The 25,491-nt window shown below is 42.6% G+C and overlaps 1 protein-coding gene across 3 annotated transcripts in view; it reads right to left on the bottom strand.

Moving 5' to 3' along the window:
- Positions 1–572: 572 nt before the first annotated feature.
- LOC102459008 (RNA exonuclease 1 homolog) overlaps positions 573–25,491 on the bottom strand; it is a 37,845-nt gene continuing 12,926 nt past the window's right edge. The window contains exons 6-16 of one of the 3 annotated variants that reach the window (XM_075931458.1): positions 22,979–23,116; positions 21,084–21,198; positions 20,784–20,846; positions 20,104–20,253; positions 19,176–19,289; positions 17,046–17,119; positions 9,157–9,264; positions 8,043–8,158; positions 7,028–7,166; positions 5,846–5,966; positions 573–801 (exon numbers count right to left, since the gene is read on the bottom strand). In XM_075931458.1, coding sequence (XP_075787573.1) covers positions 710–801; positions 5,846–5,966; positions 7,028–7,166; positions 8,043–8,158; positions 9,157–9,264; positions 17,046–17,119; positions 19,176–19,289; positions 20,104–20,253; positions 20,784–20,846; positions 21,084–21,198; positions 22,979–23,116 — 1,230 coding nt within the window. In that variant the 3' untranslated portion in view covers positions 573–709. Of the gene's footprint in view, positions 802–2,950; positions 3,053–5,845; positions 5,967–7,027; positions 7,167–8,042; positions 8,159–9,156; positions 9,265–17,045; positions 17,120–19,175; positions 19,290–20,103; positions 20,254–20,783; positions 20,847–21,083; positions 21,199–22,978; positions 23,117–25,491 lie in introns of those variants that run through there. The other 2 variants (XM_075931459.1, XM_075931460.1) reach the window with 2 other exon arrangements.

Genomic DNA, 25,491 nt, shown 5'->3' with positions numbered 1-25,491 from the left:
AAGCAAGGTTAACAGAACAGGTCAAAATAAAAGATAAATCATTCATTTCTTCATAAACAAGCGTACATATTAAAGGTAAGCCCAACTTTTGCTCTCCCTTTTAGATGTATTTGACTTTTTTCCCTTGAGAAACACTGACATAGGTGAGAAGACTGTCAAGTTTCTGCACTTTATTGCTTTTCTGAACTACTCTTTGGTGTGGAGGGAAAGGGGGTGGAGAAGATGGGTAAAAAAGTAGAAAATTAACTTTCCACGTGTGATTTGCAGACCATAGCGGTGGCACTTCAGTTTAAAGGGAGATCAAACAGAGGTGTTTTTTGGTATTATAAGCAATAATTTGGTGCAAATTTTAAAAACTGAAAAACCAAGCTTTTGGTTTCTTACTGTTCAAATCATCGTCATAGTAAAGCCATTAGTAAGTACAGAAGCAACCGCAAGCCCCACTCAATCACATTTTTTACACTGAACAAAAACCATGTATGTACTACCAAACATCCAAAGTTAAACAAGTACATAAAAAAATCCTTGACTGTGAGCATATTCCATTGAATATTAAATATATTACCGGGGGGGGGAGGGGTATCTTGGCAGTATTAGTAATGCTTTTGTGGTAGCACCCACTGATTGCAACACGCACAGAGAGGTTAATACTGAAACATTATGGAAGTGGCAGTGGCTTCAGGCTGATTACACCATTCTTGAAGAAAAATCACCATTTTCTGCCCTTCGTATCCTCCTTTACTTTCCAAAGCATCAGTTCCATACAAGCAACAGCATCTTCACTAGAATCATGACCACCAACTAGGAAAGAACAAAATATATTCATATATTTAGGGTAATAAGCTGCTACATTAAGTATCACAGAAATAGATACAGTAGAGCATGTGTTCCCAAACTGGGGGGGTGCCCCCGGGGGGCATGAAGAAATTCCAGGGGGGTGGGAGACAACCAGCCCCTCCGAAGTTGTGCTGATATTTTTGGTTTTTAGCACCACCTAGTTCTTTTTTTTTGCTCAACAAGTTGCTATTGGGGGGGAGGGGCGTGAGGGTTTCTCAAAAATCAAAAAGAGGGTGTGATGCAGAAAAGTTTGGGAACCACTGCAGTAGAGGAAAAGAACAGAGCCAACATTCAGAAAAAATAAATTTTTAATAGTGACTGAGGAGCACTAGCCTTCACTACAAGCTAATAAACTATAGGATGGAAAACTAGCAACATATCAAAATATGTACATGAACCTGGGACATTTATGAGCACACTGTGTAAACAGATATTGCATTTAAACTAGTTTAGTAGCAAAAGGAATTAGACACTGAATGAGACAATGGAACAACGAGAAAGATCCGAAGACAAAAAGCTCTCTAGAAAGATGATGCTGCAAAATTACGTGACAGCGTGAGTGTTATTGGCATGACCTCAGACTTATTTGCCTATCATTTGTGAGAAAGCATCCTCAGTACATAGATAAATGAAATTCCCACTGAAAGATCTTAAGGATACAGCCTTGAAAAAAATTGCTGCTACATAGTAATCTTGCATATGCAGTTTGTTATGGCTCCTGTGTCATTTACACATCTATCAGACAGCAGGACCAAACCTGGAGCTGTTGCAGGAAACCAGTGACAAAGTTGAAATTTATTGTATCGATATTTCACTAAAATGGAAGAACTACTTCATAGGGAGTCAAGGTAGTGCTCCCTGATCTTAAGTGATTTTAGTAGAATAGAACAAAATTTGGAATGTACTCTTATGTGGGGAAAAATAATTAAGTCTGGCATTCACCAAATACATATGCCTCTATTGTATCCTGTCTCAGCTACACATTGCACAGCTGAGTATTTTTGCAAGTCTACTTTAAAAATGAAAAATTCCAGTGGAAAGGTAGGATAGAATGTACTCTTTTACAGTAAAACTAGACATATCTGCCTCGCTCAGAATGAAAAGTTCAACACCGGGCCTTAGCAGTAATAAAACATCTTGCTGGGAAAGTGAACTCTGACAACAGCTAGGGCCAAAATTAACAATAAAAGTTCTATACAAATTAATGAATTCTCCCCTCCAAATCCATAGCTCCTATTGATTTAAGGTGTTCATGCCTGTTTTAGGACAGTTTTGTCATTAACATTTTTTAAAAAAAAGTGAGTCTTTTCCAGTGGCTGGCAATAAGCTTTTCAGAAAGGTTAGGAGGCTGTAAAATTGATTCCTTTTCCAGTCTTCCTTGAAGCAATTAAACTAGCTGAACACATATCCTATTTGTCCTTCAGAACCTGCAGGCAGCCATTCTTTTTCCTCATCTTTGACATTTCCATCTGGTAGTACGGAGTGGTATAGTTGATGGGGGATGTTGTCCAAAGCAGACAGAACTGTTGGGTGTATTGTTCAAAGTCATAGTGTCATGCAACAGGAAAGAGCACGAGCCACCTGCATGGGTGCTGCTGAGGCAAAAAGTCTGACAGTTGTGCTAGAAACAAGCTTTAAACAACTTTTTTTCAACTAGAATATGGTGCCATCATATGTGTAGAGAAAATACAGATCTAGGGAAAGTGATACAAGTACAAATGAAAGGAGTGAATATAAATTTAAGAACATGAGCTAGTTTGTTTTTGTATAACACCTGCTCAACTCACTGAAATGGCAAAGTTTCCCAGGTGCCTCTGGGCCCTTTAAAATTGCCCATGGGCAGCAGGGGAGAGACAGGCCTGAACTTTAGTGGAGCCAGGCCAGGAATATTCCAGAAGCTGGACTATGAGCCTATGTGACTCACCACTCCTGATAGAGATCAGGAGTAGAACTACTATACTCAATAAAACTATTATATGGAAAATAAATATTGTTGACTAAGAAAGTAGTTCAGGATAGGACTGAACATTTCAACACTAGCATGCCTTTGGATACTGTAAAACAAGTGGTGTCTAGAGCTAGACACCTCATATTAAGACATTACCTGCCTTGAAGTGCTTACAATTGAACACTGGGCATGACAGAGTAGGCATAAAATCAAGAAGATCATGTCATTACTCTAGTTCAGTGCTTCCTAAATGGTGTTCACAGAACCCTGGGGTTTCGAAGAGAAAATAAGGGTTCAGTGAAAAAATTCCATTACAGTAACATTGTACGATTAATTGTACAAAAATAATTAATATGTAAGCATGTGTGTTTGCCACGATAAGTGTCCCTGTGTAATGCCAGCTTAGCCATAGTGGGGATGATGTCACTATTCAGTGCTGATGTCCATATATTAGACTTATTAGGGGTTCCACAAAATTCTTTTGAGTTTAAAAGGTTCCGTGGCCAAATAAAATTGGGAGAGGCTGCTCTAAGTTAATTATGTACAGAGATTCTATTTAATTACCTAATATTAAAATGTTTTTTAATAGCTAGAGATTCATATTTTGTAAGCACCACTGAAATTTTAAGTCAAGAAAACTACAGGCAATCCCCAACTTACGCGGATCCGATTTACGTCGGATCCGCAGTTACGAACGGGGCTCACCCCGGAGGACACGGACTGCGGGACCTCGCAGTCCTGCCGCCCGTGTACTCTGGGGCTTTCTTCGCATCTCCCTGGTCTGCAGACCAGGAAGACATGGAGCAAAGCCTCGGGGGAAGCCGGCAGCGGGACAGCCCACACGCCCCGCGGCTGTCCCGCTGCTGGCATCCTCAGAGGCTTTGCTCCCCGTCTCCCTGGTCTGCTGGTCTCCAGCAGACCAGGGAGACTGGGAGCAAAGCCATGGAGGACCCAGGCGGAGGGACCGCGGTGCGTCTCGGTCCACCGCCCGCATCTTCCTGGTCTGCTGGGGTGGGGGGGGGGGGGCGCAGCTAGTACACCCCCCCTCCCCCTCCCCCAGCAGACTAGGCTTTTCTCCAGACACCTGTGGCAGAGCAGCTGGGGCGCTGCCGGTTGGTCCCGCAGTGCCGCTCTGGGCGCTACTGGAGCAACCCGGCAGCACCCCAGCTGCTCTGCCCCAGGCGTCCCCAAGTCAGCTGGTGCTGAAACTGACCAGCGCTGACTACAGGAAGCCCGAGGCAGAGTTGCTCTGCCCTGGGCTTCCTGGAATCAGCTGCTGATCAGTTTCAGCACCAGCTGACTTGGGGTTCTTAAGTTGATTCTGTATGTAAGTCAGAACTGGCGGTCAGTTTCAGCAGCGGCTGAATCTGGACACCAGTTCCGACTTACATACAGATTCAACATACAGATTCAACTTCAGAACAAACCTACCATCCCTATCTTGTACGTAACCTGGGGACTGCCTGTATACATAACAATTTAATGGAAACTTGTTCATTATGTAGAACTGAAGCCAAGGAATGTGAGATCATAGAGTGAGTAACTTTGGGGAACATTTTTCTTTGTTTAGTTGAAGGCTTTCCTTTCTAGGTGCAATCAGTTGCGAATAAGGAGCCTTTCAGATGGGGAATTTGAGTGCAAGTGCATTCAGGTACAAGTTAAACCTATACTAACTTTGATCTCAAATCTTCTGGGCCAATTAGTTTAGCCAAAAAATGTCTGACGACAATTATATTTTAAAAAGGAGAACTGTAGCCATAAATGACATCCATTTTTATTGTCCTCAACTGTTTCCAGAGTCAAACACTTACACTGGAAAAAAAACTGCAGGTTGTGACAAATGAGACCCTTCAAGATTTATTTTTAAGAAGAGAGTGTATTGGCTTCAGTTGCTGCCAAAAATCTTGCACCTCATTCTACTCATTCGAAGTACAATCCACTAGCACAGCTTCCATGCATTGTTGCAGTTCAAAGATTATGCCTGCTTTTTAAGAATCTCATTTTTGCCCCTTCCCCCAAACATTCCACTGGGAATGCAATGCAGCAAATGGAATCACTCTGAAAATGAGACCTGATTATCAGTCAAGACAGTATTTGAAGAACTCTTTAAAAAAGCTAAATGCAGACCTGCTAGTCCAAAGTACTGTAGACAGCTTCAATTAAAAAAAAATACAAAACCAACCAAGTGTGTGCCCAAGTATTCAATAGTGGTTTCATTTAGATGGCTAATGTACAATTACTTCTATGGAATAAAATGAGATGTGAAGTACACATCTACTGTGTATGCAATTTTACTGAATTTTCTTTTAAAGCACAACTGAGCAATTCATTCATAACTGAAATCCAATGTAATTAAGGATAATATTTTGTATTCTAACAAAAGGCCTTGTATGTCATGTCTCTCAATAGCATGTGTGTTTAAAACATGCACATAAAATATTGGTCAGCTGTAATCTATTACATTTTCCATTTTGCTTCTTGGCCATTTATTTTAACTTTCTCAAATTGATTTTTACCCTTTAGTTATAGATAGCATGATTTCCTTGCTCATATGTTTCTACACATTTGATACATATATAGGCTTTGCAAAAAGATTTTTATTTAAAAAACTGAAGTCACTGTTATAACTCTTCCTTCTAGGAGAGAAAAATACTAAACTACTGAATATTGACTTGAAAATTGGACAAAGTAATCCTCCAAAATAACTGACATGTGCCTAGATGAAAATAAGTGAAACAAGTACACAAGTTGCACTTTGGGAGCTATTACCCACTTCAATCATGGGAGAGAAAAATCGAGAGGCGTTTAATGTAAAGTGCAATTTTGAACAAGATTCTATATCTTAATTTATGAAATTATGAATGTCAGTTATTAAACTGGTCATCTATACTTGCAGTATTTTATGTAATACTATAATGAACACTGCAGTAACTTCACCTAAGACTAAGTTAGCAAGTTTAAGAGCAACAACTGTACTATTAAATTGGTTGTTGCTTGGTATTTGTCCTTTTATTATACAAATTACCACTGACTTATATAGATACTAAAATAGGCTCCTACCATCATCCTGAATAATTCGTCTGAGGTAATCAGCCATTAGGTTTCTAAGTGCTCTTTTGTGAGGCAAGCCTAGCCGATGAGGAAACACAACTGCCGTGTCCACAATAGTGTTATGAATTAGCTGTAAAAAAAACCACAGCAGTGATCTGCATTAAATACATCCATGATCAGAAGTCCAATCACATTTTCCTTTAATAAAACTGTACTTACGTCTCATGGCTGAAGTACTACCTGTCATTAAATAACTTAGAAGCGGGTTATGCAATTGAAGCCCTAAACTTCTCATCCTTGATTTCTTTTTCTTCATGCTATTCCTGTTCTGTGTATTATCTGGTCTTATTAGATTGTAAATGCTTATGAACAGGGGCTCTCTGTTATGCAAAATGTTATGTGTATTTGTTAATTTATATAGTCCATCAGCTCTTTTAGGACACAAGCCAATAGTTTTCATTTATGTTCCTGCCAGACAACAGTACAAAAAGCACATTAAGTTCATAAAAAATTTGCTTCTGAATGTTAATGGAAGTTACTCCCTACTAGGACTGCCAAACAGTTGTGTTTTATTTGACTGAAATCTTCTACTGAGTACTAGTGCCTTTCACAGATTTAAATATAATTCATTTAAGTCTGATAAAGTTCTGACTGTTGGAAACCTGAGTATTGGATGCAAAGCAAAAAGTTATGTTTACTAATGCTTGCTTCAGCAGTGATTCAGTACAAATATATGCACATTCAAAGGTGTACTGACTGCTTTAATTATAAAGCAATTGGTGAACTCACAGGAGTTTGTTAAAAAGGCAATTACATATTTCCTCCGTTTAACAAGAAAAATATAATACAAGGGCTATGTGAAACTGTACAGTTAAGAGCACACACAAAAATCAAGAGGAAGAGTGAAATTTTCAGCAACATTTACTTGCTTGTATTGTGTCTATGTATTTGTAGCTTTCTGTATCTAAGTATGAAATGAGTAGCCTTCATACCACCCTCATAATACACGATAAACTACAGCATATGTAACACTGCCAAAAATCTTAATGCTGATTTACCACTTTATTAATTGGGCACCATTATATCCTGAGATAAGTATAGTTCTGAAAATCAGTAGCTTTGAAGTTAGCGACAGCTCATGTTTTTAAAAAAAAAATTGTAAAACTCAGAACTAATCCTGAATTTTTTTACCTTGAGAGCAAATAAATCATTTTCTAAGCTGTGTCCAATTAAAATAGTATCATCACTGAACAAGTTTAGCAATATTGCCTGCACATCCCGAATAGAAGATGATGTATTTTTCAAGTCCTCTTCTGTCACTCCAGAAAATCTGAAATAGATTAAAGAGCTTTAGTAAGTGAGATATAAATGAAGTAAATGGTAAAAGGTGGTCTCTGAATTCCTTTCTGTAGTATTCAGATTAAGTATAGTCAACTTCAGAAACACAAGACAATAGATCAATTTTTATTTCCCTCTCCAGGATAATGAGGTTTGGTCCGGTTTTCAGAAAAACTACTGTGACAGCTAATTGCAGACTGTCCAAATAAGCTAGGAATGAAGGAGGATTAGGGATATTGCGAGGACAGAGGCACCGACTACTTAAGAGACTGAGGCAAGAAATCACAGATTGAGTATTTTCTAGGCAGCTTCTGACTCCTCTTTGATAGTGAATCAGAAGGTAAAAAATAAAAGCCTCTAAAAAGGTTGCCTTGTCTTAAGACATTTGCTGCTACTTCAGCGAAGACAGAAATCAAAAACTTCAGAACTGAGTGCATGAGGATCCTGAGAAGGTTGGAGCCAAAAAGCTTTTGCATCCAGGATGTATGCCTCTTGCTACCAGGTGGAGAAAGGACAGATTCTGCATTAATAGCAGCCACATTTCATCAAATCTTACTCCAGCATATTTTAAAGTTTATTTAATGTTGTGAAGATTCAGAGAGGGATCTGAAAAATCCCTACATTTTTAAGTGAAGTCACATGAAAATATAATTTGGGGGAGAAACAAGGAAAACATATATACTGTAGAAAATATTTTAAGTTAAAGGATAGTCAATAGTTTTGTATTCAAGTTTACCTCCAATAAAGCAGAAGAAACAGCTTCAAAAAGAAAATATATACTGAACTTCTCAGAAGCAAGTTTTATTCAATTAAAATCAACACTATGAATGAGGGTACTATCTTCAAATGGTTTTTAAGAGACGCATACCTAGTATTATAGTCTATTATTTCATTATCTGGTTTAACAAGTGTATTGTAGGCAACCTGTAGGTTGGAATCAACCACGGTCACTCTAATAAGTTCCAGACCTTGTGTTGTGTAACACTAAAAGAAAAACAAAACAAGAGTTAAATAATGATTTAGAATGGGTCACCTCTATGCCTTTTTGTTCTTCACACAATATATGCAACATGAAGGAACCAAACATACTGTGCACAGGGCTGCTGAGTGAGTGTGTGGGGGGGAGGGGAGAAAGGGAGAGAAGAGACATAAGGCATGAAGCTGCCAAAACTACTACTGTGGAGCAGCAGTGGCCAGAGTCCTGGGCCCTCTAAATTGCCACAGGAGCCCTGGAGAGCATGGGTGGGCAGTGCTGAAAGGCTGGCTGGAGAAGCCTAGCTCCCAGCTCTGCCCCTTCTGTCTAAGACTGCACTTTTCCAGCTCTCCCTTCCCCCCTGCCCCCAACCCTGCACTTAAGGTCTGGCAATTCTGTTAATCTGGATAAATAATTGTGTCTTTCTTGCAGCCACACTTAAATTGTTTTTCCCTTACAAGATAGCCACACATTACGACAACTGTTAAGTTTGTCTACACTGATTTCATTTCAATCTTTACTTAAGGAATGAACAGTCTTTGGAGGTCATACCAGTCACGTTTTATTTAAACAATACACCCTCTCTCCGAGTTACAGCCTCTCTCAGAGTTACGAATGAGTTACAGACCAAACACTCGGCCGTAACTCGATCCTTTCGAAATTCGGACCCCATTGAATTACACACAACCGCGCTGTTCGTAAGCACGGGTTGTGTTCGTAATTCAGGGACCGCCTTTACGACCGCTCCATGGAAGCTTTGGTCGTAAGTGCGAACGGTCGTAACTCGACCATTTGCAACTCAGGGAGCGGCTGTATTAAACAGTCGCCAATTCTGTATCATCCGTCAGACAGAATGCATCCAGGTCAGCTCAAATCTTAATGAAAACTTAGTCCACCACTTTTTATTATTAGAACAGAATTACACATTTCCTACAAAGCAACACTCAAAAGTTGCAGTAAATGTTTGGATTGAGCTGAAATATTTCAAGAAACTTAAAGTTAACCATACCATCTCACAGTCGAGTGCAAACACACCATGATTTCCATCAGCTGGCAGTTTGCTAAATGTCTTCACAAAGCCTTCTAGGTTCTCCTTTCGGCCATCATGGACATGGAGCTGTAAAGTTTCCATTAGTATTAAAATGTGATTAATGTCTTACTATTACGCCAGCAAATCCTCATAGTACAGACACAATCTATACTCATGGAAGAGGTTTTTCATATCAGTGTAGGACAGTATATCTCCTCATCCAAACTTAGCTAGATCAAGGAAAACATTTTTCCATCAAACTAGCTGCATCAACACTGGGTGGTTTGGTCAGCATAGCTGTGACATTCACTGGAGTGGATTTTCACATTTAAGCAATGTAGGTCTGTCAAACCAAATTTTAAATGTAGACCAGATGATATTCAAATTACTGATATAGACTAAATGCGATCTTTTTATTTAATATTATCCACTCAGCCTATTAAATTTTAGTACAGAAAGAAAGTTACCTTGTACAGTAACGGTGGTTCTTCGAGATGTGTCCGGGTGGGTGCTCCACTCTGGGTGCTGGTGAGTCCTCGCGCCAGCGACCAGAGACTTTTTCCAGCAGTTTCTGCTGTGCCACACAGGCGCCCCAGCACCCTCTAGTGCCGTTGGGATCCTGAGGCACCTGCGCGGCGCAGCTCCTCCATTCCTTCTCTACCCACTAGAGAGCAAGGCTCCAAAGCAGGGGAAGGAGAGAGGGTAATGGAGCACCCACGGGGACACATCTCGAAGAACCACCATTACTGCACAAGGTGAGTAACTCTTTCTTCTTCGAGTAGCCCCCGTGGGTGCTCCACTCTGGGTGACTAGAGTGATTGTCGGCTCGCGGATGTGGGTTTGGAGCCATTTGGTAGTCAGTGTGGATAGTACTGTGTGTCCCACCGGCATAGAGGAAACAATTGAAGAGGAAAGTGCATAATGTTGCGCAAATGTGTGGTCGGATGACCAAGTGGCGGTGTTGCAGACGTCCTGAAGAGGAACATTGCTAAGGAAGGCAGTCGTAGAAAACACTGCCCTGGTGGAGTGAGCAGTTATAGTTTCAGGTAAGTGTTTATCGTATAAGGTATCAAGTACAGATACAAGACGAGATCCATTTCAAAATTCTCTAAGATGAGACTGCTTGCCCTCTAGATCGTTCGGCATAAGACAAAAATAACCTAGGAGATAGACGCCAGGGTTCAGTGCGATCAACATAGAAAGCCAATGCTCTTCGGACAGAGTGTGTGCCAAGCAGCCTGGATGGGATCTGCATGCGGTTTCAGAAAAAAAAAAAAAAGACAGGTAAGTGTATTGGTTCATTAACATGAAAGGGGGAGGGCACTTTAGGGAGGAACTTCGGGTGGGTTTGGAGTATAGGCAGTCCCCGACTTACGCGGATCCGACTTATGTCGGATCCGCACTTACGAACGGGGCTTTTCTCGCCCCGGAGCTCACGGGCGGCGGATCGCCACCCGTGTCCTCTGGGGCGAGAAAAGCTTCTCCCGGTCTCCCTGGTCTGCTGGACCCCCCCAGCAGACCAGAGACACCCGAGCAAAGCCGCCCAGGCGGAGGGAGTCCCGCTGCCTGGGCAGCTTTGCTCGTTTGCCCCGGACCAAAGCTGCCCAGGCAGCGGGACTCCCCCCGTCTGGGCGGCTTTGCTCCTGTCCCCCTCGTCTGCTGGGGGGGTCCAGCAAAGCCACTGGACCCCCCCAGCAGACCAGGGACACCCGAGCAAAGCCGCCTAGGCGGCGGCTTTGCTCCCGGGCAAACGAGCAAAGCTGCCCAGGCAGCGGCTTTGCTCTGGTGTCCCTGGTCTGCTGGGGGGGGGGGGTTCCAGCGGCTTTGCTGGACCCCCCCAGCAGACCAGGGGGACAGGAGCAAAGCCGCTGAGCACGCCTGCAGGGGGACAGCCCAAGCGCGCCCAAGCTGTCCCGCTGCGGGTGTGCTCCGCGGCTTTGCTCCTGTCCCCCTGGTCTGCTGGGGGGGCGGGGGGTGCAGCTAGTGCCCCCCCCAGCAGACCAGGCTTTTCTTGCCTACCCCTGGGGTAGAGCAGCTGTGGGCCACCGGGTTGGTCCCGCAGCGCCGCTCCGGACCAACCCGGCAGCACCCCAGCTGCTCTGCCCCAGGCGCCCTGATTCAGCCGCTGCTGGTCAGTTTCAGCAGCAGCTAAATCAGGACGCCTGGGGCAGAGCAGCTGGGGTGCTGCTGGGTTGCTTCAGTAGAGCCAAGGAGCCGCGCTACTGGAGCAACCCAGCAGCACCCCAGCTGCTCTGCTCCAGGCGTCCCCAAGTCAGCCGCTGCTGAAACTGACCAGCGGCTGACTACAGGAATCCCCAGGCAGAGTTGCTCTGCCCCAGGCTTCCTGGAATCAGCCGCTGATCAGTTTCAGCAGCAGCTGACTTGGGAACGCCTGGGTTTCGTAAGTTGAATCTGTATGTAAGTCAGAACTGGCATCCAGATTCAGCCACGGTTGAAACTGATCAGTTTCAGCAGCGGCTGACGCCAGTTCCGACTTACATACAGATTCAACTTAAGAACAAACCTACAGTCCCTATCTTGTACGTAACCCAGGGACTGCCTGTATTACTCTGTCCTTTGTGAACACTGCATATGAAGGGTCGGCCATCAAGGCTGCCAGTTCACTCTCTCTCCTGCGGGAGGTTATAGCCACCAGGAAGGTTACCTTCGTGGACAGGTGGTACCAGGAACAGGTAGCCATGGGCTCAAAGGGAGGTATTATTAAGCTTTTCAGAACGTGGTTCAAATCCCAGATATGGAGCGGTGGGCAGACAGCTGGGAAGGTGTTGAGTAAGCCCTTAAGGAAGCGCTTAGTTAATGGATTAGCAAAGAAGGATGTGCCGTCAACAGGGTGATGAAAGCTGCAATGGCAGCTGCATGGACCTTAATCGTGCTAATGGCCAGGCCTGATAGCTTCAATGAAAGTAAGTAGTCTAGAAGGATAGGAATGGGGGCAGATTCTGGTTGTGTTGAATGCGAGGCATTGTACCAATGGCAAAATCTCTTCCATTTGTACAGGTATGTTTTCCTAGTAGAATATCATCTACTATTGATCAGTATGTTTTTCACCGGCTCCGAACAGGAAGTCTCGGCATGAAGGAGCCAGGTGTGGAGATGGAGTTTGTGAAGGTCTGGATGAGCATCCTTCTGTGATTTTGTGACGGGAGATCATAATAGAGCGGGAGTGGGAACGGGTCCGTCCATCATTGCCATCTTGTGAAGGTAAGGGTACAATGTCTGCCTGGGCCATGTGGGTGCCACGAAAATGACTTGCACCTGATCTGCCATGATCTTCTTGAGGACCCTGTGCAGAAGAGGGAAGGGCAGAAAGGCATAGAGGAAGTGCGTGTTCCATGAGATGGAAAAGGCATCCCCGGGGGAACGTCTCCCTAAGGCCCCTCTGGAGCAGTAAAGATAGCATTTTCTGTTGATCTTTGTGGCAAAAAGATCTACGTGTGGTTGCCCCCAATGGAGGAAAAGTGAAGTGAGCAGGTCTGTTTATTTCCCACTTGCATTGGTCATGTCTGCTGTGACATTCAGTTCGCCTGGGAGATAGCAGGCTGTTGGGGTAACTTGGTGCATGCGAGACCAGGTCCAGAACTTTATGGCTTCTGTGCACAGGAATGGGAATCAAGCTCCGCCCTGGTGGTTAATGTAATACATGCACGTGGTGTTGTCTGTCATGATGGTGATCGCTTTGAACAATACATAGCGCACAAATCATTGACAGAAGTATCTGACTGCTCGCAGTTCAAGGAAATTGATATGAAAAGTTTGTTCCGTGAACAACCATTTGCCCTGAGCTGTAGTATTGTCCAAATGGGCTCCCCAGACCATAAAGGAGGCATCTGTGGTTAGTGTGAGAGTAGGTGGAGGAGCCTGGAAGGGAATGCCCTCCAACAAGTTTTGTGGGTCTGTCCACCAACAGAGGGATCTGAGGATACGAGGCGGGATAGCCACGGTCTTGGAGAGTGGATACCCGGAAGGCTTGTAGGATGTTGCCAGCCATGATTGAAGACTCCTCATGTGGAGCCTGTCCATTTTGACTACGTATGTCGTAGACGCCATGTATCTGAGAATTTTGGGACATTGGTGCACCGCCATGGTAGGGGTTAAGCGTGCCGTATTGATAAGCCCACGAATGGTGACGAACCTGAGTTCAGGCAGTGTGGCCTTTGCTGCCACTATGTTGAGGTAAGCGCCTACGAACTCTAACCTCTGTGTTGGCAGTAGAGAAGAAGATTTTGCATAGTTTATGTGGAACCCCCAGTTGACAAGAAAGTGCATTGTGGTGTCGGTCATGGCCTTGGTTTCGTGATAGGAGGAGCCCTTTATGAGGCAATCGTCCAAATATGGGTATATCATAACCCCTTGCCGTCAGAGTGCTGCCATTACCACTGCCAGGGTTTTGGAGAAGACCCTTGGGGCAGCTGAAAGGCCAAAGGGGAGCACTTTGTACTGGTAATGTTGGGTGCCCGCTGTGAAACGTAGGAAGCGTCTGTGTGCAGGATGGACCAGAATATGAAAATAGGCATCCTGCAAGTCGAGAGCCAAAAGCCAATCGCCTTGGTCGAGTGCTGGGATTATTATCACTAAGGTAACCATCTTGAAACATTGGTAGGCGATATATTTGTTGAATCATCTTAGATCCAAAATGGGTCACCATCCTCTGTTCTTTTTCTGGGTTAGGAAGTAGGTTGAGTAGAATCCCCGACCGTGGAACTCTGGTGGCACTGGTTCTATGGCACCCAGTTGTAGAAGATGTGACACCTCTTGGTTGAGGAGGGTTTTGTGAGATGGGGCCCTGAAGAGGGATAGGGATGGGGACAGGGGGTGGGTGGGTGGCAGGCAGGCAAGTGAATGGGATAACAGCCGTATTGGATCATTCCAGGACCCATGAGTCTGATGTAATGAGGAATCATTGGTGGTAGAAGGTCCAGAGAGTGTGGTGAAACTGAAGAGTATCGGTTTTGGTCGTGTGGGAGTGGCTTTCTGGCCCTCGATGTGAACTTCAAATTTGTTTGGTCGTCACCGGCTGGTGGGTAGCTGAACGCTGCTGCTGCTGGTGTTGACGCCTACGGCGCAATAGTCTTTGTGTCTGACGGAAATCCTGTCTTGTCTGTTGCCTAAAGGGTTCTCTAGGGCATTGGTATGGTTGGTATCTGGTCCTCTTGAAGGGGGGAGTGTACATTCCTACAGTTCTGAGGGCAGTACGGGAGTCTTTCATGGAATGTAATCTCTCATCCATTTTGGCCGAGAATAAGCTGATCTTATCAAAGGGTAGGTCTTCTACCTTATGTTGAAGATCCCTTGGAATGCCGGATGCCTGTAGCCATGAGAACCTGCATAAGACTATGGCAGACGCTGCCGCTGTGTCCACTATATCCATGGCGGATTGCAAAGCAGTATGAGAAACATTATGGCCCTTGTGCATGATATTCAAGAGGGCCGGCCGTTGTTGCTCTGGTAAGAATTGGAGACGGTCCTGCAGCTTGGAATAGTTAACATGATAGTAGTTTGCGAGCATCGCAGTGTAGTTTGATGCTCTAAGGAGCAAGGTAACAGAGGTGTAAATCTTACGACCCATAATGTCAACCCTTTTGTGGTCTGTGTCCTGTGGGGTATTTTTAAAGTTCTGCTGTTTTCCTTTGAGGCGAGCAGAGTCCACCACTAGTGAGTTTGGAGGGGGGTGAGTAAAAAGAAAATCTGAATCTTTGGGAGCGACAAAATATTTGCAGTCGACCCTTTTACTTCTTGCAATAGAAGCTGGAGTTTGCCAGGTGACATCAGAAGGGTCCATAATAGCCTCATCCATAGGGACTGCTATCCGAGAGGCAGTTGGAGGTTGCAGTGTATGCAGAAGTTGGTAATGCTTTACTTGGACTTCCTGAAGGTCTCGTTGCTGTGCCAGGGCCACTCTTGAACAACTCCTGAAACTTTTTAACATCACCCAGTTGTGGGGTTTCAGACGTGACAGCATTGTCTGGGAATGATGAAGAGTTATGGAGTGGGGATCTATCTTCCCCTTCAGAAAGGGAGTCCTGTATGTCTGAATGAGCTGGAAAGGGCAGCTCAGTAGCAGGAGCAGTGTTGGATGGTGAAGCAGGAGGAGGGCAAGACACTGCGGAAGAAGCATGACGGTGGACCTTCTTTGGCTGCGGTTCCCACGGCTGCCATTGAGTGGCATATGGTGGTGGTGGGTAGGCACACTGCTCTGCATACCATGGTGGTGAAGGGATATGTATATTGCACCGTGGTAGGTTGCCAGGATGATGGTCTAGGTGCCGGGCTGGAGCGCTGAGAAGAAAATCTGCTCCTAGACCCAGTGCCTGTTTCGCTCGATGAATGAGAAAGTGCAGGTGATCGTCAGGACTGTGCGGACCTAGCGGAAGAGACCGGTGCCGCAGGAGTAAAATGCCGCGGTGGCAATCAGTACCGACTACGGCCCTACCTCCGTGTGGAGTGGTGTGGCCTGGATGTTGCCGGCAGCGACCTCGGTGCCATGGAAACTGTAGGTGCCGGCAGCGAGTGCAGCACAGTAGTCGGTTCCGGTGCCGATTGATCTGGCAGTGGAAAGTCGGTGCGGGGTCTTTTCAGTGACGGCCTCGAAGCTGTTTTACTATGGTGCCTTGGTGCTGTTCAATCCACACCGTGGTTCGTGGGCATCAACAGTGTGTCTGGTGTCTCCGGTGCTGTAGTCTGTGGTGCCGTCGCCATTTGTTTCGGCTCCAAGTGGGCGCTCTTATGAGTCAGCCCCGATTTGCGCGCCATCATGCCAGAAGTTCCCGATCTGTCTCCAGTGCTGACCCATGCGGCTGTCGGTGCCAAGGGTAGCGAGGGAGTTGGGGAAAGGCTCGGTTTAGAGGTTGTATGGCTGGGAAGGGCAGAGGGATGATTCTTATTCATACCCTTATTCTGTGAAGTCAGTTGTGGAGCTGCCGGAGAGTCCTCAGTAGATGGTCGCAGGGACTTCTCATAGAGCAGCATTTTAAGTCTATTGGCTCTATCACGCCGCGCTCTTGTGGTGAGTTTCAGACAGTGGGAGCACTTTTGGGTCAGATGAGCCTCTCCCAAGCACTTGATACACTTTGAAACAGGCATCACATTGTGGCATGTCTCACATCATTTGAAGCCAGGGGAGCCGAGCACGAGGCGCCCAGGGGAAAAGCAGCAAGCCGCAACGGAGAAACATTTTTTGTTGTTTTGCCCAACTGGGTAAAGAGAAGGGTACTAAAGAACTTGGATTCTGAAGAAACTAGGGAATTAAACTGGGAATTTGTCTATTTTTTACAAAAAGAAGTAGAACTCAGAGCCTCCGTCTGCTGCCGAGGACAGTGGAGAAGGAATTGAGGAGCCATGCCGTGCAGGCGCCTCAGGATCCCAATGGCACTAGAGGGCGCTGGGGTGCCTGTGAGGTGCAGCAGAAACTGCTGGAAAAAGTCTCCAGTTGCCGGTGTGAGGATGCACCAGCTCCCAGAGTGAAGCACACACAGGGACCACTCAAAGAAGAACCTAAGTTTCTGTAAAGAGTAGTTCATAAACTATAGTCTATGACAAGTGGCAGGCCATAGCTAGTCCAAAGCATTGGCTCTTTTTCCTGAAGAGAGAAGTGAATGAAAAGAAAGAAAAGAAAAAGATTACAAATGATTCTTTTTGGAAAAACAATGCTATTATATTATATTAGTAACAGCTGAAAAACTACATTTACTTCTTCCCTATTACACTTCCATGAAAATAGCAACAGAGTTATTTTGTGATCTTAAGCATCCAGTCCTACCAGGAGTAGAAAGGGATGTGGGTTCTTGAGATAATGTCTCAAGATGCAATTCACACTGTGAAAAGTTTAAGCCATGCTAACAGGTTCCTACCTTTGCAACTTGGCATCCAGGAGACCCAACTACTCCTTCACAACAGCTATACCGTGTTTCTAAACCACCAGGAACTGCCATAAAAATATTAAAGGAAAATTTTTTAAAAAACCCGCTGAAACAATCCTACTTATTTGGAATAAGCAGCTCATGTTTCCATGTCACAACAAAAAGGATAAAGTAATATTTTGATTTCTTTTTCTACTTGAGTGAATGTAGAATTTCTTTAGTAAAATGAAGTTAACTATGCCAGAAGTTCACCCCTTTTTTCACAATTCATGTACACTTCCCAGGTTCATTCTTGGGCTGTGAATAAGAATTTGGTAAATCTCTAGTTTAGATGCTATGGCCCGTGGGCCACATATGGTCCATTGGAACTTTTGTTCAGGTCCTTGGGCTCCTGCCAGGGAGCAGGGAAGGAACAGCCTTCTTGGGAAGATCCAGACCAACTCCTGAGCAGTGTGGCAAGCACAGGTGGCTAGCCCCTAGCCCTCCCCTTCTGCTCCTACTTCTCTACAGTCTCAGATCCCTCAGTGCCTGGGCAGCACAGTCACCATACTGCAAGCCCCAAGGTTGAGGGCAGTGAGAAGCAGGAGGGATTGAATAGAAGACAGGGGGGCTGGGCCACTCCTGGTTGTTTGAGGAGGCCCAGTCTTTCCTATCTAACCCTGCAAACAGCTTCCCTACCCAATGTGGCCCTCAGGCCAAAATGTTTGCCCACACCTACCTAAGCTATGTATTACATACAAAGACGTACATTAAGTAAACTTTCTAGACGGTGACTCAAGACATTAAAAACTGCCAAAACTTAGGTTGCTTGTGAAGCCTTATTTCTATCCCCTTAAAAGTATGTGTTACCAACTCCAAATAGGGGCAGCTCCTAACTTTTGAATGCTTGATACTGCAACATACGGCTTTTGTATTTTTTTGTTAATTGCCATCTTTAAAATGAAAAATTAAACACAAATGATAACCTGCGCTGCTCTAATAAGCCCCTTCCTCTCCCTGCATCATTTGTTACTTTGAATCCTGCAGTACGGATTGAGCTACAGGCATATTTATATTAACTGGCAGCAGAATACAACAGAAATGTGACACTTGCTGTAACTCAGACGTGGCCCTTGGGGGCAAGGAGATCCTACTTCTATCAGGAAGAAATGGAAGGCTTTTCTTCACACAGTGCCTCGTGATGGAGGGAAAAGGATGAACCATTGGGGCAATATGCTGGTATGGGAAGGAACAGTCCCATAACTGAAGTGACTAAAAGAAAGCTTCTCTGCTCAGCCTGAACAGAATTTCATGAAGCAAAGAAAATACACTTCCCTGTCTCCAGAGTTTTCTCCCTTCTGAATTCAAATGCCTGATACAGACAATGGGATGTTAAAACCTCAGAAGAAATCGAAAGTATTTTTCAGAACTGACATTATTAAAACTATTTAAATAAAAGGTATCACTTCCAGCTCTCCCTAACAAAATTCCGCCAAGAATGGGAAATGTTTTAATTTATCCTTACTTGGATCACCAGAATCTAGACTTCTTCTACATGCAAATCTGATATGTTGCCAAGTATCCACAATCCTAGGAAACAGCAGACATTTCTAGTTTTATCTGCATCCGAAGCCAAACACATTGAGGCTAGGTCTACACTCACGGCTTCTTGCGTGAGTAATATGCAAATGAAGCTAAGCGTGGAATATCGCCGAGCCTTATTTGCATACCTAATGAGCCACCATTGTTTTCAGAAGAGGCTCTTGCGCAAGGAGCATCTACACTACCCCTTCTTGCACAAGAAAAACCCTCTTGTGCAATGCCATTCTTCCTGAAAAGTAATAGGTGTAACGGCATTGCGCAAGAGGGTTTTTCTTGCGCAAGAAGGGGCAGTGTAGATGCTCCTTCTTGCGCAAAGAGCCTCTTCTGAAAAAAAATGGTGGCTCATTAGGTATGTAAATGAGGCTCGGCGATCCTCCTCGCTTAGCCTCATTTGCATATTACTCGCGGAAGAAGCCGCGAGTGTAGACATAGCCTGAGGTTTGAAACAAGAAGGCAATATGAAACATTAAGAAGGAACTTTTGATTGTTCAATGATTTTGATAGGGGCTTACATCGAGTAATACCAATAGCTATACCCACCTTTTTGTCTTAGTACTCTGCCAGAATGGTAATTGCATTCTTCTTTACGAATGTGCTTTCCTGAAGTAGTAACAGTGTATATTTCTCCACATCTACAACATACTCTCTTGGATGCTTGAAGTAGTAAGAGAATTTAATGACTAATTAAAATCCAGCCCTGAAAAAGTTCTATTCACCCATTAAAAAGGTTATTCACTCTGGACAAGTGAAACAAACACAAGATCTTCCTTTTCAATCATCAGAGTAAGAGATATGCATTGTATCTATTTCCCTAGCTAAGTAAACATTTTTATGGCAAGCTTTCCAGCTATGGTCAAGCTATATGACAAAGCATTTCATCACAAATATGAATTCCTGAAGCATAATTCTGATATATGCATCTCTGTAAAAAAAACTTGTCTAAAAAAACCTCACAAGTTACATTTTGGGGTGTCATATTTTATTCATCCAACTACTCAAACTTTTTTTGGTTTTACTGCAGATATAATATGTATTTCTGGGCAAAAATTTTGCTGATGGGTAGTTTTTCTGAAGTTAAAGGAATTATTTGATAATTTGTATCTGTTTCCACCCATTGGGGCCCAAGTAGTTACATAACATTACAAACTTTCAATGCAATATATAAAACAAATATCCAAAGAAAGTTAAGAGAAAACTATTTTAAAAAATCCTAACATAGAATCATAGAATACTAGGACTGGAAGGGACCTTGAGAGGTCGAGTCCAGTCCCTTGCCCTCATGGCAGGACCAAATACTGTTTAGACCATCCCTGATAGACATCTACTTACCCTACTCTTGAATCAATTGCCCAGGGGGGTTGTGGAATCTCCATCTCTGGAGATATTTTAGTGTTTGACTACCCTGACAGTTAGGAACTTTTATCAACTACTATGACTATCGCTACAAATTCTGGTCTCATTTACTTACCATCAGATACAGCTGTTTTCGTAATGCCATTGCCTAATATAGCACTGCCAGGTTTGTCAGGATTTGGTTGTGGGTAGCCATTCTCATGCATTTGTTCTTCAGTCAGAACATAGTCTTTTAGAATTCTGTAGAGAACAACTCCTGTAAAACCTAATAGCATTTAAAGACAGGTTAGGGCACGTTACATGATGGATTTCAAAACAAACCCATCTGGACATCTTAGATGCACATGTAAGGTTTTGCTTCAGCTATGCTGAACCATTTCAGTTTACCTGATCACACTCAAATTACACACCTGTTATGTCTCTAACAACCAAAAATCAGCAAAAACCAAACCCCTAAAGTAAGATATGAAGACGTAACTTGTTCAACGTAACTAACACTAATAAAAAGTTGCAAAACCAGAACTCTGAAAAACATTCTTGCATCAGATAGATATTAAATTCTTTCCTTGTCTCAATGAAATTAAATATATCAATGATTTGAAAAATAGCACTAGTTCTGTTCTGAGTTGTTAGTACTTTGGCCATGAGTGGTACATGGAGCCGATATAAAATAGGAACAGGATTAGCAAACTAGGAATGCAATTTTTTCCATGTTGGAGTAAGTTGCTCTAGTTTTTATATAATGGGCAGGGGGGAGGTCACACATTTTAGGTAAGAACTATCAGTCTGTTTTACCATTCTTCTCGTCCGATTTTCTAGATCCAGTTGCATTAGTACATCTGTTCCCAGAAGACTGCCCTAAATACAGAAAAACACTGAAGTTATATTTAAAGGCATCTTCCAAATTTCAGACTTCCTCTGGCAGTTAAAGTGAAAATTTTTAAAAGAATTTAAACACTATTTCATTGGAAGCTTTTCAGAAGCATGTTATACCAACATAATTTAAACAAAACCATCGAGGAAAATAGAATTATCTTTATCTTTGTCAGACATCACCACTTTTCTCCCTCCCCATTCCCCTACAGAATTTCTTACCATTTGGAGAAAGGCTGCCTTGATCCCTCAGCTTTTTAAGGGTGTTCACAGCTATGTTCAGATACATATTTTTACTGCCACAACGATCATAAATTGCTTTTTCTTCTACCAATGCCTACATTTTAAAAAGACCAAATTTAAAGACACATAGCTTTATTGTAATTTTTGCAAAGAGTTGTTATTCAGAGTGAAAGGTTTTGCAGTCAGAACTGAAGATATTTCCATGCTGCAGTGACCTAGACACTTAAATGTTATATTAATCATATGATATTTTAATAAATTGTATACATATTTGGAATATTCAGAAAAATCTCCATTACAGGAACTAGAAAGTTAAGTCAGGTCCTTGAAAGTGAACATAACTGAGTGAAAATAAAGTAATTTCAATCAAACTGTATCTAAATTGGATTACTATAATCTTATCATTCAATTTTTTTGCAAGACAAGAGAGTAACATTATACAAATCAGTGAAACAGTGCAACATTAAAATCTGAAGATTTTATTACATTGAAGGAAAACAATAATCAAGGTTTCCTTTGGAAGGTGGATATTATTCCTACTCCCGTTTTTTCAAGTCCTAAGCAGTGAAGTCTGATTTGCCTCATTTCACTACTTTAATATTATGTATTTATTGTATTATTTCCTGGTAGATTTTGCATGTCCAATTTCACGGCAATATAGTGCCATGACTCTTGGACGCAGATAAAAGCAATACCACAAGTCATCCCGGAAGTCCATAGCTGCCATAACATTTTTAAATTTCCCCAGTTTTCCTCCTGTTAAGGTGTAGTAGGAGAAGTTAAAGGACATCAAGCAATTTGAAGAGGAAAGGAGACAAGAAGTTGTATATGGAACTTGCTGCAGTGAACCTAACTTTGTTTTGTAGAACACTTAGGAACAAAATTTTGTTATCTTCTCTCACAGGCAATATCTATTTTCTCTTAGGTTTTAAATGTGGCAAATTGAGGAGGATAACTAAGAAAAAAAGATTAGGAAAAAATAATAAAACAATTTAAGAATAAAGAAAAGACATTACAAGAACATGGAACACAGAAACAAGGAGAGATTGAAAACAATGAGGATACCTGGGGAGAACAAATACTAGGGGGAAAACTGAAGGGGAAACACTTACGCAGTAAAGAAATATTATATCTTAGAAACATACAGTGAAAGACTACATCGAGGTATATAGTACTTGTAATAGGAATAAAGTGAAGAAAGCAAACAGGCAAACATAGCAAGTTATTTTAAGAGCAACATCAAGATGTTCTGCATGTTTTCATTAGAAATTTACTTTAGGCATTTACCTTGGATCCTAACTGAAAAACTTCACAGAAGGCTCTCAAATTTGCAATAATTAAGAAATTTGTCTCTCACTGAAGATGCTGCCCAGGATGCCTGTGAGCCCATTTCTAAAGTAAATTTAAGTATTTACTTGGGAAGGGATGGTCAGTACAATAGCATCTCCAAGGAAAACAGTGACCTGGACTACTGTGACTGCTTTTTGAGGGAGGATTATTGTCAAGGAGGTGACTAACAAACCTGAACGGTACTAAGGTATTAATTTCTTCTCCAGGGAGCCTCCACTCTTAAGAGAAGTAATGTTGATATTTCAAAGAAAACCGATTTACTTTATGAAAGCTTCCAAGCTTTTTAAACAAAGTACACTTGGACAAACATGACAGAGGTGGGTGGAGTAAGGAAGAAAAAAACAAGTAGTTTGTCTGCTAAATAACTAGGTATTTCCCAATGGCTTATACACCTAGTTGATTTTAATAGATCTCAATATTCTTTAACATTTTCCCCTCCAACAACAGATAGCAAGCAACAGGTGTTTACTTAAGTTTTCAAGTGTTATACATCTTTAAAGCTTCTCTTCATAACCAATACAAACCTTATCAAAAGCTTCATTTACTGTTCTACAAACTTTCAAAAATTCTTCAACAAAAAAGTTGACATATCGTTGTCTTGTGTCATGTGGAACTTTAGATCCAGATTCCGGAACCACAGAAGGCCTTCTCCGACTAGAAACCTGAGAGTACATTCAATATTAAGCTGCATGTTAAAGCAAGGAGCTGAATAATATGAAGAAGTTTTTACTCAAAACTATAAAAAGTCAAGAAGTATACAAATTTGAGGTAAAAAAGTTTGAAAAAACCAAGAGCAACCAAAAAGAAGGGTTAGAATGTTACATTGGATACAGTGCTAACTTCAGGATGAATCATCTCCACTATCACCTAATAAGTCAACAGCTTCTATTTTTTCCATTCAAAACACATACTGAAAGCACAATACAGGAATTATTTTGATAAAATCTATGAACGTTGTCAGAACAAAAGAGTGATTTTATTACATGTAAGATTTCTCAAGGCTTGCTATAAAAAGATTTAATTTTTTTATAAGTTGAGGAAAAAAAAAATCTGTCAAGCATGAGTCTGTTGATATGACATGCCGTATTTTAAAATTTCATCCAAACTAGACCTCTATTAAGCAATCTTCAAAAAAATTACATAATCTTAGTCAGTCTTGTACAACAGTATGGATGGCTTTTATATACTGAGGCTACATCTACACTGCCATTTTGCCAGTAGTGAGAATGCAAATGAGGCACAGATTAGCATACTGCAGCCCCTCATTGCATAATTTATGCACACCATTTCTGTGCAGAGTTTTTGCAGAAAAAAAGTAGTGTGGACACGGGTTTTTGGTGCAAAAACCCTGTTTTCTGCAACATCGGTAAGCCACCTTTACTGGGGCATAAGGATCTTGCAAGACAACGGAGATTTTGGGCAAAAAATCATGCCCACACTACTTTTTTTCTGCAAAAACCCTTTGTGCAAAAACATGTATAAATTATGCAAATTAGGCACCATAGTATGCTAATCTGCACCTCATTTGCATACTTGCTGCCAGAAAAAACAGTAGTGTAGATGTAGCCTGAATGATGATCAGCACCTAAATGATAGTCACCAAAATCTAGGAGTAAGTGGTATTGGTAGAAGAGAAAGAGGATAAGGATACTCATTACCCTCTAATACTGTCAGCCTGCAGAGAATGTATTCCCAAAATGCCTTCCAGAAGAGTAGTTGTAGCAAAGATTAGAAAAATGCAATTGTTTGAGAACTAAACAATCTGGTACTTGGGACAGATCATCAGAGAAGGGTTCAGTCTTTAAAACCTTCAAAAATGTAAGTTTTAATCAATGTCAGCAACACTTCAGAAGGAATCTAGTAAGGTGTTTTACTAGAAAAGTGTGTTTAATCGCCTACAAAAATGTTATTTTGGTGGCATGCTAAGCTACTATGCTGCTATTGTACTGATTTGGTCACTCCGTGTTTACATTTTAGAAAAACCGTAATTCAATTAGATTGAAGTTTGCTGGACATGTAGATTTTACCAAAACACCTCTGAAGTTTAGAGCTTTAAAATAGGACACCAATAATGGAATTTTACTGTACCCCAAAATTTTTCATTCCTTCTACCAATCAAGATTGGAGGAATCTTTGAAAGTAAACAAGATCAATGGTACTTTACACATGATTTTATTGCTAAGGATGACAGAGCTCCGCTGTGGTAAATCCACTACAAACCCACTACAACCAAGTAGGATTACTCATACTCAGTTTATAAAACCTTTAAACTTCTACTTTCTAGGGAAAAAAATCCTTTACTGAATAAAACCAGAGAAGCCCTCCCCTTCAGATCTTGTATAAAATAAAATATTCCTAAACCAACAAACCTGCTATCATACATTACCTGCTAGAATTCAAAGATCTGCCAAGTTCTGTCTCGGTACCATATATACAAATAATTCCAAATGCATTTGTCTTTATGAACTCTAGCTAGTACAGCTATAAAGTAACTATTTTACAGTAGTTTCATTTGGCCTAATAAGACTAAGTCAGCCATTGAACACAGTAACACTGCCATTATATGAAGCTCTACCATAGGGAGTGAGATGGTAATATTACAGCTTAAATTTAGTGTGCAAGCAACATTAAGTCCTGGAAAAAATGCTGCATTATTGTTAGTTGACAGTACAGGCAGTCCCCGAGTTACGCGGATCCGACTTATGTCGGATCCGCAGTTACGAACGGGGCACTTCCTCTCCCTGGTCTCGAGCAGACCAGGGAGAGGAAGCAAAGCGGCAGCGGAACGCGCGGCCAGCTGACAGCCCAGACGCGTCTGGGCTGTCAGCTGGCCGCGCGTTCCGCCGCTCTGCTGTGCTCCGCTCTGCTCCCCCTCCCCCTGATCTGCAGGGGGGGGGAGCAGAGCGGAGCACGCGGCCAGCTGACAGCCCAGATCCGTCTGGGCTGTCAGCTGGCCGCGCGTTCTGCCGCTCTGCTCTGCTTCCCCTCCCCCTGGTCTGCAGACCTGAGGGACGGGGAGCAGAGCAAAGCCGCGGAG

Source organism: Pelodiscus sinensis, chromosome 6 (genome assembly GCF_049634645.1).
Source record: "Pelodiscus sinensis isolate JC-2024 chromosome 6, ASM4963464v1, whole genome shotgun sequence".
NCBI lineage: Eukaryota > Metazoa > Chordata > Testudines > Trionychidae > Pelodiscus > Pelodiscus sinensis.
Note: the sequence above shows the minus strand (reverse complement) of the source record. Positions and strands in the feature narration are given on the sequence as shown.